General features: G+C 34.2%; 1 protein-coding gene across 1 annotated transcript in view; it reads right to left on the bottom strand.

Moving 5' to 3' along the window:
* LOC149783237 (acid-sensing ion channel 1-like) overlaps nucleotides 1-18,985 on the bottom strand; it is a 46,414-nt gene extending 27,429 nt beyond the window's left edge. Inside the window, exons 1-4 of the mRNA XM_089931444.1 lie at nucleotides 18,414-18,985; nucleotides 5,588-5,772; nucleotides 4,150-4,271; nucleotides 1,541-1,647 (exon numbers count right to left, since the gene is read on the bottom strand). Coding sequence (XP_089787570.1) covers nucleotides 1,541-1,647; nucleotides 4,150-4,271; nucleotides 5,588-5,772; nucleotides 18,414-18,915 — 916 coding nt within the window. The 5' untranslated portion in view covers nucleotides 18,916-18,985. The remainder of the gene's footprint in view (nucleotides 1-1,540; nucleotides 1,648-4,149; nucleotides 4,272-5,587; nucleotides 5,773-18,413) is intronic.
* Between the last annotated feature and the right edge of the window lie 3,028 nt (nucleotides 18,986-22,013).

A 22,013-nucleotide genomic window follows, 5' to 3' on the forward strand; every position in this document is an offset into this window, starting at 1 on the left:
GCCACATTTCTTCTGTAGCTCTATACCATATTTACCACCGTAGCAACAATAACCAGCACCTGCCGACGACGGAACAGTCACTTCTTGTTTATCCCATTGTATAATTTACCTGTCTCCAATCATACATACTCCACCTGGAGTCGCACAATCAATTTACACAATTTTAATACGGACTATTGAGCGACAGGAACACTCATGCGGCTCTGACCTGAATTCACCAAAAGTAAACTATGGAATCATGGAAACTCAGTAACATTTCACACTGTGACGTTTCCACCAGGTAATTGACTAATTATTTCGGTCTGAAGACAGCACCGACTTCCCATCATCAAACAAGTAATCACAAAAATCTAAAAAAAATTATATAAAATAGAGAGCTATAAACAAATGCGCATACTCCAAATGTATTACTATACTATAACACCGCAGACTGATTACCAAGCCTATAACTGAAACGTTATAGCAGGATGACAAGATGAATTTGTACGCGTTACAGAAATAGAAGTATCATGGGACCAGACGTCAGTCAGCGGATATTTGGCCAAATAAGCTGATGAAAGATGACCTACAGGTACGCATACATACATTTCTTTAAAACCATCTTTCTTTAGCTTCGAGAAGTTTTCTCAACGTTTAAAACATAAAGCATAGCTATATTCTGTAAGTTTCATGAAAACTGGATGAAAATGTTAAACTTATCGAGACCGGAAATTGTATATAAATCTTTTCTGTGTAACCTACTTGGTTGGATAGCAGGTATTTGCATATAAATTCTTTTCTATTTAAATTACTTGGTCGGGTAAGACCATGTCCGACCAACCATTATGCAACGCTGCACAACTAGCTGGGGAGCGAACTGGTCAATGATTTATTGCTCTCTGTGATGATATTTAATTGACAGGTGGCACAGCCATCTGAATGGCCACTTACCAAGTGTCCGTTGGCTCACAGTCTAATCGGTCAACGGTCTCTTAAGTAATAATTACGAGCTGTTGACAAATCAATTCTCGGTTCTCGGAAATATTGTCAATATAAATATTTATTAAATATTTTTTGACAGAAAGCTTACAACTGAAGGATATAGTTAAAAACAATATTATGTGAGATAGACATCAATCCAGAATTAATTATAGAAGCGGATGGAGACATATATATATATATATATATATATATATATATATATATATATATATATATATATATATATATAAAGAGAGAGAGAGAAAGGGGGCAGAGAAAGAGAAGAGATTAAGATATATGCATATGAAAATGTGGTCATATGACATTCTCAACGCGCTCTCTTTCTGAGAAAGTGCATTCTATTCGCTATCTGTAATGGAAAACAAATAATGCCTCTTTTCAAACAAACTGTTATAAAGTCATTGGAATGATGCGCATATTTCAGTGGCATAAGCTTATGTTTGGGGTGCCAAGGCAGAAGTGTATAGGTGACCTAAATTTATTTATCAGCCAATCATTGGCAAATCGTGTTATCATTCCAGACCTTATGTACGGCGCCATATTTATTCAAAATACATACCCATGAGCGGACCGGCGTAGTTTATGGACAACGCAGGATTGGGGTCATTCGCCGAGTTGAACGTGTAGCAGTTCCCGTGTTTCATATTCCATATGTAGGTAAAGTTCCTAGAAACAATTCAAAACGAGAAATTGCAAGCTGTATTTTTAACGCTTTGCAACTGAATTGGAGATGTAGCCGTCTATGATCGGGAACATTTGTCTATTAAAGTAAGATAGTCCTATAATTTAGTCGCCAAACCTGTACTGTTATGTTGGGTGGCTTGAGATAAGATCTTAACCATTCATTAAATTCTGCAATTTGTAAAATTTTAACAACATTTGGCTTTTATACTAAAATTGTTCAGAACACTGTTAATCAATCCATCCATTTTGTAATTTGAAGCAGCCATTAACCGTAATAATAGTCAAATGACGAGATATTCGTCAGGTGACTGTCAAATTACCAATTCACAGACGATTCAGTCACATGACCAAACCAATTTTAAATCAAAGAAGTTGCGTCTGACTGGATCCTCGATATTGATTGAATATCCAATAATCCGCCGATAAAGGTCCGCTTTAACCCAATAGGCGTACTAGGCGGCCGCATAGGACACCAAGATTCGAGGGAAGCCAAATATGAAATACACTGTAAGTTATTTACTTATTATAATTAAATATGTAAACTAAGTGATGAAATTAACAAATCATATACTAATGAACAGTTTATAATAAGCTATGCCTCAAAATGGGTTAGTGCGTAATGTGGCAAGTTTGTTTGGTGCGCAAAATACCCTTTCACCGGCCCTAAAGCCCGAATATTCGAAATGACATAATAGGCAGGGATCTGTTATTCTCACGCGGGTCTACAAATTGTCAATAACCGGATTTGATGTGGTAATATGCTGTACAGATCCTCAAAATGCCCTTTCAACCGACTTTTTTTAAAGAGCCGTGAGAAATTCTGTTTAATATGTTAAAACGATCGATATATGCGCTTTTGAGTTGTGGAAAAAATAATCTACAATAGCTTGCAGAGTTCATAAACTGGCGAGATCAGATACCCCGTGTCCTAGCAAACCAACAGAGTCCTGATTTGTGGGACTAGCATGATGATACCGCATGCTGAATTGCGGTTGTTCAAAGAGCTCAGTGCATAGCAGTTCTTGTGTGTTGGTATCCATGTCTTGGTAAATTTTCACAAACAATTTAACAATAGTATATTGAAAATCATATTGTAAATTATCTGCAGTTAAAGTGGACATTAAGGATTGCATTATTCGATCATTTGTAATTTATTGAATTCTTCATCGCATAAATTTGTGTGAATGCATTCAAAAACTCTAGCGCCTGCAACATACATCCAATGGGAAATTTCTGCGCCATGTAATATAATCATCGCAATTATTATTATTATTATTATTATTATTCTATGTTCTAAATTTTAGCATGCACTATTTTTATTAGGTTCCAAATTTTACAACCAGATCATATCAAAACTAGGTAGAATTATATTTAAAAGCAGAAAAAGAAAAGAACAAAATTACCCGGACTTGTATTAAACTGAACAATCGAAATTAAGCTTGACATATACAGTAAAGGTTCGACGTTCAGGACAACAACCGTAGTGATACGAAATAATCTTCCAAGCGTCCATACCTTTTCTGTTGTGTTATTATTGTCAATTAGCCAAAAAGATGACTAGTAGAATAATTCTCTGTTGTAGGTGACTTTTTTGATTTAGAGAAAAATATATTTTACCAGTAACAAGTGTATAGTTATTCCTCTAGATTCCTAAAGATTAATTCCGAGAGAATATTTTGTAACAGAATTGTCGAATCTAACGTAGGATAAAAGGTAAAGTTCGAGTATGCAAAAAAAATAAAAATTGATCAACCGGAACCGTGTCTAATGCAAAATAACCAATACAGCAGTTTCATTTTTGTTTTTTTTTCCCCCAGAAATGTTCAAGATTCTAATTCGAATGTGCATATTTTCCAATTCAGTCTGGGTTTTGTTTAAAAACTAATTCTGAATTTGTTCTCAGCTATTATTGTAATAAAATGCAAAATCTACATGTTAAAACATGTTGCTATTCTTAATTTCACCAATCATAATGTACATGTTAGATTCAATCTGTTACTATTCTTAATTTCCACAATCATAATGTACATGTTAGATTCAATCTGTTACTATTCTTAATTTCCCAATCATAATATACATGTTAGATTCAATCTGTTACTATTCTTAATTTCCCCAATCATAATGTACATGTTAGATTCAATCTGTTACTATTCTTAATTTCCCCAATGTTAGATTCAGTCTGAATTATAATGTACTCTGCCAGAGGAAAGTAAAAACACCGCGAGATCTCAGTGGATTTTAGGTCATGAACAGCCAGAACAAGCGGCCTTTACTATGTGAAATTTATCTAACTTTTGTTGTATTCTTTGGTTTGTTTATTCGCTTGCTAGTTTTTCAGGTGCTTTGGTCAGTCTAGTAATGCTTCGGTTCCAACAGTGTGTCAGCGGGGTTATTTATGATTAAAATAAAGAGATTTCAGGAGGCGTTGTGAAAATGAACGTGCTTGTGCATGCCTGTGTGCAAATGTATGATTGATATGCATACTCAGGTGAACATTGCATCCCTTGCCATTTGCAGGACATGATCAGATCATCCTTCTGGTGACCGAAACTCTCTAGATATGTCGAATCCAACTTCGTCGCTATGGAAGAGTAGGCGAAAGTGGCCTGCAGTAATGACAAATGTAATAACTGCCATAACTACACATAAAAGACAGTAATGATAATAATAAGTACCATAACTACACATAAAATACAGTATTGATAATAATATCTGCCATAACTACACATAAAATACAGTAATGATAATAATAACTACCATAACTACACATAAAATACAGTAATGATAATAATAACTACCATAACTACACATAAAATACAGTAATGATAATAACAACTACCATAACTACACATAAAATACAGTATTGATAATAATAACTGCCATGACTACACATAACATACAGTAATGATAATAATAACTGCCATAACTACACATAAAATACAGTAATGATAATAATAACTACCATAACTACACATAAAATACAGTAATGATAATAATAACTACCATAACTACACATAAAATACAGTAATGATAATAATAACTACCATAACTACACATAACATACAGTAATGATAATAATAACTACCATAACTACACATAAAATACAGTAATGATAATAATAACTGCCATAACTACACATAAAATACAGTAATGATAATAATAACTACCATAACTACACATAACATACAGTAATGATAATAATAACTACCATAACTACACATAAAATACGGTAATAATAAAAACTGCTCTAACTACACATGAAGTACAGTATCAGTTCATTAAGCGATAATATAAGCTCGTAAGAAAGGGAGCAGATGTGATCATTATGTGACCTAAAATGAAGACTTCAATACTTGATATGTCAATGACAAACGATAATGAATGTTAACGAGTCTCGATAATACCAGTTAAGATTTGTGTGAGTTTTTCCATGTCAGTGAACCTTATTAGAATAAGAACTTCAGTCCAAAACGTCGACAGTTTAGCTGAAAGCTTAATTTGATTGAACATTCAGACTCAAAAAACGACAGACTCTTGAAGGAAAACAAGTTGAGTATAGAATTGTTTGTGACAGATTTAAAATTGCGATATAAAGAATGTCGAAACTATTGTGTACAATAATTTGAACAGAAAATACAAAATTAAAAACTGGATGTTTGATATGATCGACTATTTATTATTACACATATATAGATATCAAACACCTAGATGAACTTAATATATATTTGTCATTGTAATAGTGCACAATTTTGTAGATAATATCTCATTACATTCTGTCTTAATCAGCGTGACACTTAACCATTAACATCGACGTGTGGGCTAGGCTCACTATAACTTGACAGCTTGTAATAGTTAACATATCAAGTTTCCAGGCATAAGTGAATCAATTCGATAACGGTCTTCTTAAAAACCTCCTACGTACAATAAAGCCATCGTCCATCGAGGAGTAGAACTCTCTTGCCAAGGTCTCGTTTTCCAGTGCCTCCCATTTTTTGAACGAGTTGTTCTTCATGTATTCTTGCATTTCAGCCTCCATATGTGGGTCATTATCGGAAGTTCCATTGGTAAGATTCCCTCCCATTGGGCCCATTGTTTTAGTTTTATTATCTGTAATAATAATAATAATACAAACTAAGGACAGTAATAGGTATATGTGCCTTCATAGCTGTTGTCGTCAGTATCTTTTTCAGTAGCAGCATGAGTTACTGCTGTTGCTGCTGTTGCTCCTGAAATAGTAGTATTAGTTCGTTACTGTCAGCATTATGTTTTGTTGTTACTTTTTTACTTTTGGTAATAAAATCGTTGTCATTTATTTGTTTAACATATACTTCGTTTAAACCAAATAAAACATTGATCATTCCATTCAAACAGATAATCCAATGTTTGTGAAGTTAGAAAGGAAAAGGAAGCACAAAGTTTCGGGATAATAACATGGTGACTATTTTTTCATCCGCCTTTCTTTTAATTATTCTCAACTTAGGATTTTAGTGCCACTCCTCAGTCATAGTCCATGATAAGTCGAGCTGGGTACATCGAACATTTTTGGACTGTGGTATCCCGTGGTATTTCTGAACATACCACGATACGTACCATAATATACCACTATTATACAAGGTACTAAGCTTTAATATTCTGGGGCAGGGGCCTGATACTGTTTAAATGCCCGTCTGTCAATAGCTGGAAAATATTAAAATAAAACCAAAATTATGTTAATTATATCGTTTGAAAAAATTAATTATCTTAAGATAAAAGAAAATAAATATCTCGGCTCAAAAAAATGGCAGCTCCAAATCTTCTGAAAAAGAATGTTCAGTACCTCTTAGTAGATCAATTTGATATGTATGTCACTTGTTGTATAAGCTGTAAACTAAAAATTATAACTAAAGTGGGACAATGAAGCTTATACTATAGATGACACAATGTGAAAGACATTATGCTGACATTAATGAGCATGTTGATGAAACAATAGGACGTGTTGACACTGAATCCTTCAATTATTAGCTAGCTATTGATAGAACAGGCAGTGGGTATCCGGGCAAGATATTTATCAGAGAATGCCAGTAAACACAAAACACGTTTATTCAACAATCGCGAAGATATTTAGTGGACTTGAGAAACTGTGTAAAATTCAAAAACAGAAAACAACTGCTCTCCTGACATTCAAAGGAGTATGCATACTACCCATATCAAAATACTCTTGTATGTAACTCACAAAAATGACATTTAAAACTTCAGAAATTTGTCCATAAATTGGAATTGACCCAAATATATTTTACAATATCCTATGTGGCTACCACATTGGCATGCGTGACTGGTGTTTAAAATTGGAAATGCAAAGTACATCACCCCATTTGACCCTCTGAAAGGATTTTGCCAAATTCCACTAACACAAAGGCAAATGAAATTTCGGCATTCGTGGACTCCAGATGGACTTTATCAATATCAAGTGATGCCATTTAGAATGAATGGTTGGCCTTGTACTTTTCAATGCTTAATGAACATGATTACATCTTGTCTAGATAAGTGTGATGCTTACATTGATGATGTCATTATCTACAACGACACCTGGAAATATTATTTAGAGATAATTCGGAAATTCTTTGATAGATTCATAGATGCAAATTGGACAATTAATTTATCCAAAAGTGAGTTCTGGCCTGCTTGGGTTACATTTATATAACATATCATGGGGCATGGACAAGTTAAACCTACTAATGCTAAGGTCAAGGCTATCTCTGAATTCCCTGATTCTATCAGCAAGAAATAACTGATGTGAGTTTTGGGTATGGCTGGAAACTATCGAAACTGTTGTTGCAATCATTCCATATTTGCTGAACCCCTGAAAAATTTACTGAGTAAAAAATCATTGGTCTAAAAAGTGTCAGGAGGCTTTGATAAGTTAAGGGGCCACACTTAGGAGTTCACCAGTTCTTTTAGCTTAAAATTTCAGTCAAACATTTACAATGTCTATTGATGTAAGTGATGTTTGCGTTGTTTCAGTATTGATTAAATATGACAAAAATGGTGTTAGTCATCCAGTGTGCTATTTTAGTAATAAACTACATACGTATTTGAGATATTATTCCACGATAGAGAAGGAATGCTTTACTTTGTGTATATTAGTTCAGTTCCTTCTCCTATTATTGCATTTAGTGATCACATGACCCATACTTTCATTGGGAAAATGATAAACAAAACATCATAAATTACCAAAGTGAAGTTTCATCTTGCAGAAATACAATAATGACATTATGAACGTTAAGAGAAAAGACAATTTAATTGCAGATGCACTTTCACGTGAATAGAAATAACGTATTAATTCGTTTAAACTTTGTGTCATTCATAACATTTCATCTTATATAATTTTTATCATATGAATATGTGACTAATGTAAAAAGAACTCTTTCTGTTCAAAGCTTTATTTTCCTTTATCAGGGGATGTGTTATGTTTATTTAATTTTCATTATGTGTTAGGTATTTTTTAATTTTTCATTTCATTTAACGTTTGTAATTTAACTTAACGTTGCTCAAAATCAAGTTCAATTGTAACTTGACCTGAATTATTGATTTTTATATTTTATTCTGTCAATAACTGATACATAGATAAAATATTCTGTATGTGTATGGTTTAATAAACTGTTATCATTATTAATAGAAGTAAACATGTTTATGAAGATCATTGGTCTAGGTATTGGAATTCCCTACAATTCACTCGGAGTGCCTGACACAGTCCACCTTATTTATTATAATTTTAGTAACAGACTTTTAAATAATAACTAATATTTTATATTCTAAACGTTGAGATCTTTCTAGAATGTTTCTGTCTATTAGGGATTGGTTTTAATTACTGTTGTTGTTGTAGGGTTTAACACCATTTTCCCGCACAAAATAGGCTATACATGACGGCGAGTATATATGGCGGTGCAAAATCCTCGAAAACCCTGGAAAGAACCACAGAACTGCAAGAAGCTACTAGCAAGCTTTCTCATGTACGCATATTGGCCGAGGAAAAGAATCGAACTCGCACAGACAGAGGTGAAATAGCAGGGATCCGTAACGGCGAGCGATTTAGACCACCCAACCACTCGGCCACTCGGGGCCCCGGGATTATTTTTTTAAGAAACTGAAATGTGACCTGAGGTCAAGTGTTTGACTAAATAATATTGTTCACGAAAGACTACATATTTCTAATAAAAGAATTCCAGGTCAGGGATAACGTTTTCTACTTGAAATGATCTGTAAACCCTTATATTAGACGACCCATTTTCAAGAGGTATGAATAACAGGAAAGCTTGTTATACGTTTGCATCCATTTTCAGATTGTCTAATACAACAGCTAGTGAAACATTCGACACCATATCTCATGATTTTTGTTAAGATAAAATATGCTAGATGTCGAAATAGAAGCTATTTTAATTTTTTTAAAGAAGAAAGCGTTATGATCATGGTTTAAAATACAAAGATAAAAGCAAATCCGATTGTATTTGAACTCGAAACCACCGACCTATAATCCAGTCCGTTATCCATTCACTCTTTTCAGCGAGCAAATGCAAGCTGGAGTAAACATATATTATAAACACAACAACAGGACCACACGTTTCTATTCTGAAATTACAAATCTACTCGGTTTGCGATCGTCTAGCGCTCCTCAAAATACGTTGGAGAGAGAAAAAATAATTGCGCAAAATTAAGAGTACCGTACCCACTGCATGGCAAGATATTAGAACACCAAATATGAGTAAATAATATGCAGTCATTATTGACAACACTTTAATATTGATTAATTGGAAGGATTTATACCGTAATATTCCAGACTCCAAATGTGATGAAATGTTAGCGTTCTCGCTTACCACTACGGGGTACATCAGGTAAAATTATGTATTGCGAATGACAGTAACACATGGTAAAGGACATGACACAACCTTGGGATTAACATGCAAAAGATCAAATCAACACATATTTAAGTGTTACGTACGTTAATATTCTCATTTATTATATAAATTATTGTGTGATATTGAAATAGACCGGTGTGATAAATGTGATATCGCCACATTGGAGGTATTACTTTCGCAACTGCTTTATCCATTTAGGATGTAAATTTACTCTTTGTATATTATTCAGACCCGAATTTCCATGTTTAGGCCTATTGCATCTTTCTCACTCCATCTTCTTTATCTCCCTCCCTTTTTGTTCTCTTTCCATCAAGGAGGAATATGCCTTAAAATGCGTAAAGACCATTAACTTTCTAATATGCATTTATTTATTCAATAAAAGGCGCAATCATGAATGTGCAAAAGTGAAACCCAAATTAAAATGTACAGGCATCGAGTTATAACGTTCACATGAATAGTTTATATTGTCATTGACTGAAATAAGATGACTTGTATCTATTCGATATTTTGCCTTACCCCTGAAGTATCTTACACTCAACGACAAATGGTTAACATTTTTCGAAGAAAGTCTTCTTTAGATATAGTAATTAACAATATATAAAAAATAGAAGAGCCTGCATTCATAGAAGAATATTAGGATTAAATAGAATGATTACAAAGTACAAAAACAATAGTGTTAGTAAACTGTACAAAAACTATAGTGTTAATAAGCTATCTGCTTTATCCGTACTGCTTTATCAAATCTGTTCATCTCACAGCATTGGGCCGTTCTTAACCCAGCCCATCAACAACCAAGGAGACACAGCAGTTGTCTACCCTTATTACCCCCACCCACCCACTCCACCCCGCCACACCCACACACCCTTGTAGCCAGATAATTAACAATGACCTATTTGAAATACACTTAAAACCTCGTAACTCAAACTAGGGCAAATGCCACCATCTGTTATGCAGTAGCCACGGAACACCCACACAGGTTCTGTTTTTGTTGCATCTTTGAGCCGAGATAGAAGTAGTATAGGATGGCACTTGAGCGTCTTTCAATAGGATTGATATTATAGGACATTTGAGTGGCATATGACAAATCCTATGCTACATATTGTTTTTGCCGCGATCTTTTAATGGCGCCAAGATAGGAATCCCTCTGTTAAAACAACTGTCCAGAGGTTTAAAATGTGTGGACTTCTCTTTTGCAGAATGGAAATTTCAAATAGAAATAGTTCTCTGGACCCAAACGGGAATTTAATATTGTTGGCGCTATCTGGATTATAAAAAGAATTAACACGGGGATGACCGTCTAGCCTTCAACGGGAATGACTATTATGCCGTTATTTTAACATTCCCGGGGCACATTATCATCTAATGGAAATTAACACTGCGCTGTAGGTTTAGCATACGTTGGGTTCTTTATTTTCTAACGGGAAAGCGAACGTTAAAATGTTTAAAATACACTTTTGACTGATCAATACACATGGACCTAGTACCGATTGCCCCCCACCAATAATATCCAATACAGTATGTCTAGTAACTCACACCTCTTTAAGAATGGCTGTCATTCATAGTTATTAACACAAAGCAGAATTTAAATTACTTGATACAAAATCTTGACATCTCTGTGTCAATCCTACCTACTATGCCCTTAGTCTCTAATGGCACTAAACATCACGTCGTATGTTAAACATAATGGGGCTCTCCGACCTCTAACGGAAAACTTAATATTAGCAAAGTTCTTGGGTTTGACATACGCGTACATACGCCTATTGAGTGCAACTTTTGTTAATGGCTGCAATTTGTATTTCAAACATATTGAGAATGGAGAGGTGCAAATTTGTATTCAACATTTTCTTACATGTATTACAAAGCTACCAATCCTACTGAGTGCAACTTGTGTTACTGGCAGCAAGTTGCATTTCAAATATATGGAGGATCAATCCTAGCGCTCACTGGTATCTGAAAAAGTTACATTGGTAGCCCTAAATTTCATAATATGCATGTCTTATGTCACGTGTTTAGGTTCGAAAAAACAGGAACACAAGAACGAGTGAAAACAACAAGCCTTGAAAAATACAATAAATTATGTTCCTGGAAAAATTCTGTAAAAATGAAAATATATGACCTTACGGTTTTATGGAATCAAATCCAAAAATAATCTTAGAATAATTCACGAATACAATTTTTGAAGCCCTAATAACAAAATGTTCTACTGATTTCAAGTTCGAATCCCGACAAAGAATCCAAGATGGAAGACGATGACGTATGCTCAAATATGTAGTGTTGAAGTCTACAGTTCCTTGTAGAAACAAGAATTGTCACTCCGGTTTTGGAAATCAAAATAAATTTCTTATAAGAACTCTCTGATTAAGAATCTTACAAGAGCAGATATATTTTCCAGACACATAACAGAATTAATCCTTTTGAATCCAAGTAATTTGAAATAATTTTAATCCAAGTAATTTTAAATAACTCCAAACAGGACAACATACAACTTCCAGTGTAACAGCCCAGCTTCTACCGAGAATAATTCTCCAAAACATAGGTTATATCGTATTCTAAACTTAAACAGGGGAATCAAGTGATGATGTTCTAGAAGATTATAGAAATTAGTACTTGTTAAAGGTCATGTACACAAGTGTGACCCTGACGAAAACCAATCATTTTACTCTAAGAAAAAAAGAAGAAAAAATTGTTTTATCTTAAGCACGAAGTCCCATAATGACCTCGACAACAACCATTTGTTTTAAATTAAAATAGAACTTGTTTACGCGGATACTACATATATTGAAACCTATTTTCTGAAAAACGTATCATCTCTAGAGATATAATTTGCATTATAATGAAAAATAATATAATATTTTTTTTAAAACTGACAAACAAGTAAACTGAAATAAATATATATTATACCAGATATAATTAAATCAAATATACATAACAAATGTGGTCGTGGCTCCCGGATGAAAATGTTATAAATGTGACAGTTTCAGACATATCATAGTTTGGCCTGTGTGAAACTTGTATGAACCCAAGTAGAATTCAGAATTAGATATTTTCGCTTAATTTACTCAAGGTCATATCGTTATAAATTGTATTTATCATTCAATGAATGCAATGATATTGTACTAGATGCGTCATATTTGTCACTTTGTTAATTAAATGAGAATTGTTTGTGTGAAGCTAATATGTTTTTGTAAACTTATGATTTTGTTTCTTTTTCTAATTTGAACATCGCGAATGTGCTCTTGCAAGGTTGTGAGTTTGTGGGGTTTCTTAACTTGGGACGAAAAATATTACAAATTTAAAAAAGTTCAAATAATTTTATATGCAAGTTTCAAAAACATCAGATCCAACGTCAGTTCAACTTTCAGGGCACGTTGAATATAATTATTTTTCGCCAAGCCAGAGAGAGAGAGAGAGAGAGAGAGAGAGAGATTTTGACTACGGCAAATTATATTGAGTTTGCTTTTCCATGGAATGCATATTACTGGTAGAAATGTATTGATTTTAGATCACAAATTATAATGAAACATATTTTTTTCATGATGTAGACAAAATTCAAATGCTGCTTTTATTTTAATATTTGCGTACAGCTCTGCTTTTATTTCAAATAGAAAACTCGAGTAGGGCAAGATAGTGTTCGGGTTGTCTTTTTATAGTGCTCAGATACATTTCGTTCATCACTATATTCCAGAGTAGAAAATGAAATGATTTTTGTTTTTGTTTTTGTTTTAATGGAATGTGACAATTATGCAGCATATCATGCTTTACATGTAGATGATTTACTAAGAGTAATGGACCATACATAAATTTACGTATATTGACGCATAAATAAATAAATAAATAAATAAATGCGACCAGAAATTTATAAATATTCATATTACTGATATATATCATTATATCCAAAACTATACAGGCATTGTGGCACGTATAAAAACAATTTGGTGCTATCCAACATTCCGTTTGGTGTGACAATCACCCAAAGTGCGCATACTTTGGTTTAAGCAGTCATTTGTAGCCCTCGGCAAATTTTACAATGCATAAATGCTTCATTTGTGACTAACCATTAATTGGTAAGTGTATGTTTGTTCATTGAACAAACGAATTTTATTAACACGACCCCAAAAAGGTACAAAATTAAGAGAACGTTTAAAATTCAGTGTAAGGGCTCAGTGATCATCGATCCCTTGCAGAAACGACTACGGTTCATATATGTCTCACCTCGTTATCCAGAATGTTCATCGTGCTTTATATCCACAGTTCACTTTCCATAACCTGTATAACCACAACAAAATATGCATAATGTTCAAGTTGCGCTGTCGGACATCAGCACCAAGCTAGGATATATTGTCTAAAATATTGCAAGGATTGACAATATTATTCAAGCCTTGCTGACCACTATATCGTCCAAAGTGGGTCATCTAGAGTCGTAAATAATAATAGCATACACTCTTATATTTTAATTACCTTATGATCAGAATCTGTTGAAGTTCTTGGTAGATTATAAGAAGGCAAAGTGGGTGGCTAACGAGGAAGGGCGAGACGAATTTGGCAATGATATTTGGCATCAAAAATGTAACTAAAATATCAAGTATTATGGTCAGTCGTTCGGCATTGGTGACCCCGTGTGTGGTTACGCCATACTTTGAGAAAGAATGGGTAATCATCTAAGTTTCTTTTTAAATGGAATGGACCATGGCGCCTGAGGAAGAGGAAATGTCATCATATTACGCTACGTCTCAAGCTAGGACTGTGATATGGCGGAGTGTACAACGCATGTCTAAGAGAAACGGACATGAGACACGTAGCAATGGACCTGGCAAAGATTAGTTCGAGCGCTGCTTGTCCCATTTCTGTTAGAGACGCGTTGTCCTGTATGATTCATTGTTTCTTTACATGAGTTTTGGTTTGGTCGTGTTTAAGCAGAATCAACCTGTGGTGTTTTCGCTTGATAGAGGTCTTTTTTAGAAGCGTTTGTTAGTTAACTTTGAAGTTGATGGGTACCAGCATAGCATCGGTGATTGTGTAGTGGGGTTGTCATGATGGGTAATTGGAGTAATCAGCGAGTGAAGATCAGTGTTCATTTGGTAACGGAACAAAAAGACTGCTCCTATTGCTCGAAAATGAAAAAGCTGCATCAGATGCCCTGTCGCAATGCCATGTTTAGAACTGGTTTGCTTGTTCTGTGAAACAGATAGTTCTAAATATCATTGATTGATTGATGACCCGCGTGGCAGTGTTGTCTAAAGTGCTTGCCTTTACCGATCTCAACTCATTCCACGTAGTTCAAGTCTTAGGCTCGGCCAGTATGGATATATGAGAAAGCTTGTCCATATATTTTCGTGTGTAGGCTGGTTCTTACAGGGGTTTTCCTGGGTTCTCCCCCCACCAGTTATGCTAGCCTGCATGTGTAGCCTATCATATGCTGACAAATTGCGTTATATCCAAACCAAAAGCAATGCTATTATTTCCAGTCATCATTCTTTGAGTTATATATTATTATTTCCAGTCATCATTCGTTGAGCTTCATGCGGTTCCTATTTCTAATATTTTAAAAGCAATTAGTGATTGCACCTCTTTTCATTGTCTAACAGAAATAGTAGGTCAGATGTCTGACATCTTGATTGCTTGGGTGATTATCCTGTTAGGAATCACGACTTCCGGTGGTCGTTGATTTCTACTGAGTGATCGAGTATGAGTCATGGACACAAGTATGTTTATGATCAGTTTGGGGACAGTAATTTTTGGAGGTGTGGGTAATGTAACAAACCTAGGGTATATATATTATCGTTTTTGCGTCTCCTCACTTTCTATCTTTGATAAATATTAATGATTATTTGTTTGATTCTGGGGAGTCATTGTTGGGACGGTTTTTCTCGAACCGTGTAATAAGCCAAGTACTAGGAGCAGAGTTCATAATTTAAATTATTCATGAAACTTAATGGTTGCACGGCTTAGTTTAATAAAATGGACTCCTCCTAATTCTTAACGTTAATAGTTCTTACGATAATTTCTCGTAAATTGTTTGGTCATTTGAATAACTCCATGCACTATGGGCTTGGTAATGTTATGTACGGATAAGTCATAATAAGAATGTGAAGCAAGAAACACCATGCATGTTAGAGACTCCTGAATGAGTAGAAGTTAGCTAGGGGAAATTATTTGAGGTTTTAGCGCGTTTATAAACCCTTCGGTTGACAACAACTCTTGTCTAGAAGTCCATGGAAACAGAGAAAGCATCAGTCGCAATGGAGGTACACGCAAGTGTTTGATATTGTTAGAGATTCGATGTGTGTGTGTGTGTGTGTGTGTGTGTGATTGGATTTTTAACGTAGCTTTAATCAGTTTTCAGTCATATCGTTCCGATGTATGCAGTGTGGCAGTTTATAGCGATGTCTAGTACTGGGGCATCATACCACAGACATGCAGCATCATGTTCCACCCAGTTACATTATCCTGACACCAGGCCGACCATTCCTAACACCAACCTCGTAATGCTGAACGCCTAGCGAAACAGGTGTTGGAATCATTTTTATAAGTCTTTGGTATGCCTTTGCCGGGGTTCGAACCCCCGACCTCCAGCATCGAGTCGGACACTCTAAGCATTTTGTAAACAATCCGAAGAAAAAAATTACAATTCGAAAATGTAAACTGCTTTGTTACTCAGATAACATTAGTTAAAAATTCCAAATATATTTGACAAGAATAAATTATAAATAATTGTTTTTTATAATGCTTTTGCTTTCAACATGTGATGCAGCCTTTATCTTGTACTTCAGTTTCGAGTATTCATTATGAACCTGTACAAATAAGTACATAATCAGTCAAGTAAATTTACTCATGTCTTTCAATAGCTAAATATGTCATTTTATTACAATGAAATAAGTCAGTTGGTCTTTGGACACAAAATTGTTTTGGCACAAATGTTAAGCTCCTTAAAAACCTCAGATTTATTTAAAACTTAGAGAACTCTTTGGTCACCATATATGGTACCTTAACTTTTTTAAAAATTATAATATACAACTACGATCAATAATTTTAATTCTAGAAACTACGCAATCTTGGAATGAGGGAAAGAAAATAAATTATAAACATATCAATCGTTGATTTCATTGTGAACTGTGTTATGTTGACTCTGCGATTTAGAAACATTTGATTTTATGTAGATTCATCATACAGTATTTATTAGTGCAGTCGTGAATCATATTTTAATTTTGACAGTCATGTTATTTTTAGCGTTGGGAAAAAAGAAGAGTAGATGGGAAAATATGCAGAGGTATGTCAAAGTGTGTACACAGTGCTTGCATAACTGTGTTGGTGATGAATTTCATTATGTCTATGAATGTTGCTATTTCAGAGAACAAAGAATACAACAAACACCCAAGCACTTCCATACGAGACCAAAAGTGCAAAAGTTTAACAAATTAACGTGTTCAGAGAACTTGGTGTTTAACTAAAATGGTTGGCATTATTTTATCGAAATTTCGTTAATATCAAATCATCATTACTCCATGTGTTTATTATTCTATTTTTACGGAAAAGGAAAGTACCCTAGCTTTCATCATTCTAAAGTAACTAACCAGTTTGCTTGACTTGAGATTAATTTGTGTTCCATATACAGTAATTTAAAACATGTCTTCCAAAATATACCATTGTCTCTATAATTAAGTTTCAACATGATCTTATTTCATTGAAGTCATGACTGTAATAAAGTAATAATGTAATAATGTAATAATGCTGTCAATGTGAATTGTATTGCATTTACGTGAGAAAAATAAGATACTAATATTTTCCAAATATGTTGTGTTTTGTAACAGGAGTTGAATAAAGAATTTGTCAATTTGTTTATGATCGTCCTTTGTGAAGTGGGCAAATATAGCAACATCGAGGTAGATTTACATTTTAAAAATGTAAACTTGTGTTACTGATGTTAATATAGGTTGCCGCAACTTGTAGAAGGAGTTCCACGTGCCACATCCCATGTAATCTGTTAATCCCACGTTAATATGTAGAAAATTTTATACATGTTCATAAAGCATTATAAGGTCTGTATTTTTGATTGACTTCAAGTCCCATTTTCATCCACAACACAGTCAGTCATCTCCGTAAATTATACTTAAAAATCAAAATGATTTATTTTAAGATTCTTCGGCATAAAACTTGCAAAGGTATTCAATTGCGCCATGCAGGAAGAATTATTTTCAAAAGTTGCAATCCTCCCCACCACCCAAAAAAATAAAAAAAAAATTAAAATTAAAACAAATATTCGAAAATGGGACAAAATTCCTTATTTGTTCAATTATTTCAGCTGAAGTAGAAAACCTCAATCTCATGTTGCATATTTCAAACATTAAAGAAAAAGTATGCATAATAATCCCGAAAGTTATGCTTATTTAATATAAAGTTTGCAATTCAATATACAGCCTGGTTTAAAAGAAATGTCCGTTAAATTTTGCCTTGACCACATTAAGTCGGAAAATTATCATTTTAACCAGATAAATTGTTAACTTTTTTTGCCATACTTTCTCACAAACTGCATTTCATTTTTAAAAGTCATTCATAATTACAAAGGATTCTTAAAACGTGTCATTGTGCTTTAGCTACTTTCAATTTTTTGGGAGGCGATTGTATTCAAAACAAATGCAACAGCATTACACATATATTTTTCTGTTTCGAGTTGCTGGTATGGTATTCTTGTTTCTATATCACTACAGACATTCGTCAGTCTTGCAAGGGTCCTACAAAATTCAAGGCGGTTTTAAAGGCAAAAAGAAAAGATTTAATTCTTTCTAGGAGATTAATCGAAACATATACAAAACGCAGAGAGAGAGAGAGAGAGAGAGACAGAGAGAGAGAGAGATTTACCTCTTAATCTTTCTTCCAGCCCTCCTACGTATTCGTTATACAACATATCGTCGTCTTTTATGATAAAGGTACTACCTAAACTGTTAAAGGGTTCATCGCGCTTTCTAGAATCCTTTAGAGGGTTGAGGTTACATACGGTCACACTTGGGAATTCATGTCTGGGAACTGCTCTGAGTGCTGTCTTCACTTCCACTGGGTATTGAAAGTATTTCAAGAAAAGCCAGTAGCATTCCACAGTCATCCATGATAGCATTGCCAAGGTTAGCAAAACCCAGGCGACTGTCTTGAAAATGTTCTTTGAATTATGAATTCTGGAAAGAACGGTTAAACTCGTTTCTTCACAGAACTGGTCGTATCTTTCACGTAATATCGACCAATTCTCGTTTGGTGAGCCATCGTATCTCTTGTAATCCAAGGCTTTGACCATTTCCTCGAAAGCATCTTTCTTCTTGTCCTTTTTCTTTGTAGAATCCATGTTTAATACGGGGACTTTCATATCCATTCAGAGAATGGCTTCGTCAGTGAAAGTCTAACTACACGTTGTGAAATTGCTCTTTCTGAAGATATGTGTGGGTGTGGGGGGAACACTGATTCTCTGATCTGAAAAGAGAAAAAGCTAAGAAAATATCTTGTTCTGTACTATTAAAATATGAATACATATTAACCAATATGTTACCTTGTTAAAAACGTTAATGCTTTCACTTCCTGTCAAAAATTGGATTAGGCCTCACATCCTTCCTTCACTTCCCTAGCGTTCACAACAATTCACATTGATAAAAGCCAATCATAACTATTGGCCTGTGTGACGCTTTTACATCCAAATAAACCAGCATGAAAATGCACGGGATGTATTTAAAACTATAAAGATCAAAAGACTCAAGTACACTAATAAAATAGCTATGATACAAATCCAAAATCTGTAGAAATGACTTCAATGTACACTATTTAATGTATTTTTCAGTATTACCTGCCTTGACTGTTACTCTTGCTGTATCAGCTCCAATTCATATCTCATCTTATCCCATACATAGTTTAAATATTGTGACAGCGTTATTATACATCGCCATTAGAATTAGTCGATATGATGAGCAAATACCATAATGATTTAATAGAAAACTAATTGATTCAATGGTCCAGGTTCGCTGAGTACGCCAATCAATTCCTTAGAGAAAGCCATAACTACAGAAACGAAACGTGCTTACTGGATACCGTTTCCTCTAGTTTCATGGATGGATTAGTGTACGACGATTTGATTTTAAAAAATTGAGAACTGTAATAAGATATGCGTCAAGGCATCCATACGTCCATGTATCATTTTATCCCATCCTTCCGTTATACCTTTCCCTCCATCAGTAAATACATACCCCCCTCATACACACACACACACACACACACTCACACACACATATACATACACACACAAACACACACACACATACATGCATACATACATACATACATACACACACATACACATATATACATACATACATACATACATACATACATACATACATGTAGGCATGCATAGTAACGAAAACATAATAAACGATTCTCATTTTCTGTAACAATAACAGCGAGATTATTCTTAGTTAAGAGTGAAGGTGTGCAATTCTGGGATATGTCATTACAATTGATTTCATTCTATCCCATCCTATGGTACGAAAAAATGGGTAAAACTGTTTTTCTAAATTAAAGAGTAGGTATCTTCAGACATCGTGTTAGATGTGTCAGTTCTGACACAGTATAAACATATTGTAATAGTGGTTTTGCTGTCCTTTATCCAGGTCATATAGTTTTACGATTCCCCCCAGACTAAAGCGATGATTAACGCCATAAATCTACATAGATTGCTGACGGAAAAGAGATTATCATTTTGACGAGCGAGAACTCTTGGGATTTTTACCCAATCATTGTAAATAAAGTAGTTTCGTACTTAATTCTGAGATCAAACTTTAACAACCTTCAGAAAGAAAATCTGGCTCGTCTGTTTACAAGTTTCGAGCACCTGTCAGTGAAATAAAGTTTTAATTGCATCAACGATTTCAAACACTGATCATAACGCATACAGAAACACTTTCATCATATTATCCGTATTGCCGTAACTGGTCTTCTGTCGCTAGATACTAATTGGACTAACAATGAAATAAATAGTCCCATATAGACAGTAGATACGATCCAAACAGTTTTAGGACGGTACTGTTATTGATTCTTATCTATATATAAAAGTCATGAGGTATATTATAAAAATCTGAATTAGTAGAATCTAGCTATATGTGTTTCCTTTAGAAAAGAAGAATAAACATCAAGAATAAAAATGTATTTTTATTGTTAAACTTTGAAAATAATTCACCATGAGCGAAAGGAGCAGCATAGTTTTTTTTTTGTTATACGAATATATTACTGAGGGCAGTGGAGTGAGAAAACTGAAACAAAAACAATTGCTATTATTACTTTATTTAATTGATGGCTGCGATACGAAAAGAACAATTAGTAATTAATATCTTTTATACGGATCACTTTTAATTTTCGTGAGTTCTAATTTGGAAAAAAATTTATATGGTAGTCAATGGTACGATACAGTCAAAAATGGGAGGGTAAATAGTTCTAACTGTGTAGTGACTGTGAGGTGATTAATAATTAATAATTTTCTCAAACGCAGGTTAGACTTACCACATTTCTGATTTTATCCGGCTTTGCGGTAGCTCTTGAGAGAGTTTGAATTGTTGTAGACAGTGATATATATATATATATATATATATATATATATATATATATATATATATATATATATATATATATAACTGTAGAGGTAAGACAACGAACCCCGAATTCTGAAAATACACCTAAAACGATATGATACCTGTCATGAAAAAAAAGCGTACATGTTAAAAGGAAACATATTTCAAAGGTAATAACCACACATTGGTGACCCTCCCATCAGTTTTCCTGACAGGATAAATTTAATATTTGGATTTCGTAATTTCGGTCCAAGCCCAAATACGTAAGTTTAGTGTGATCTTTATAAAAAAATCCGAAGAATGGAGCCTCATACAACGACTCAAAGCCCATCTTCCCGCACAACTCTCAAAAGTTTTGGAGGAAGAAACCGTTATCGAAAGAAAACATTTTTTTTCGAAAACTAGATTATTTGACCTAACCAGAAACTTTTCATCAAATTTTCAGGTCTTTATTACATCAACGGAAATTAAAGTCTCAAAACATAGCAACCATGGCAACAGATGGTCCAACCTAATTACAGAGGAAAAAGAGGAAGAAACAACACAAATCGAACAAATTCCAAACGTAAGCCAACCGTATCCTTCCCCGATGACTGCCACCCTAGACATAGCATCTCGTACAGCCAGACAAAGAGAAATCACAGGAGCAATATACAAGTACACCCGATGTCATCTGCATGATGATTTTGGTATTTAAATGCCTCCTTGAGATTGTCACCTCGGCAGGATCAGCCACATAGAAATTTAATGAAGGCCACTTTATAAATGAATCAGCAATTAACAGCTTCCGGCCCCTGCATGGAATTGCTCACTAAAAGAATATTTTACTTACGACAATGATCTAAGAAATGGCTGATAC

The sequence above is a fragment of the Sinohyriopsis cumingii genome, chromosome 14, assembly GCF_028554795.1.
Source record: "Sinohyriopsis cumingii isolate HCF-2022 chromosome 14, ASM2855479v2, whole genome shotgun sequence".
Lineage (NCBI taxonomy): Eukaryota > Metazoa > Mollusca > Bivalvia > Unionida > Unionidae > Sinohyriopsis > Sinohyriopsis cumingii.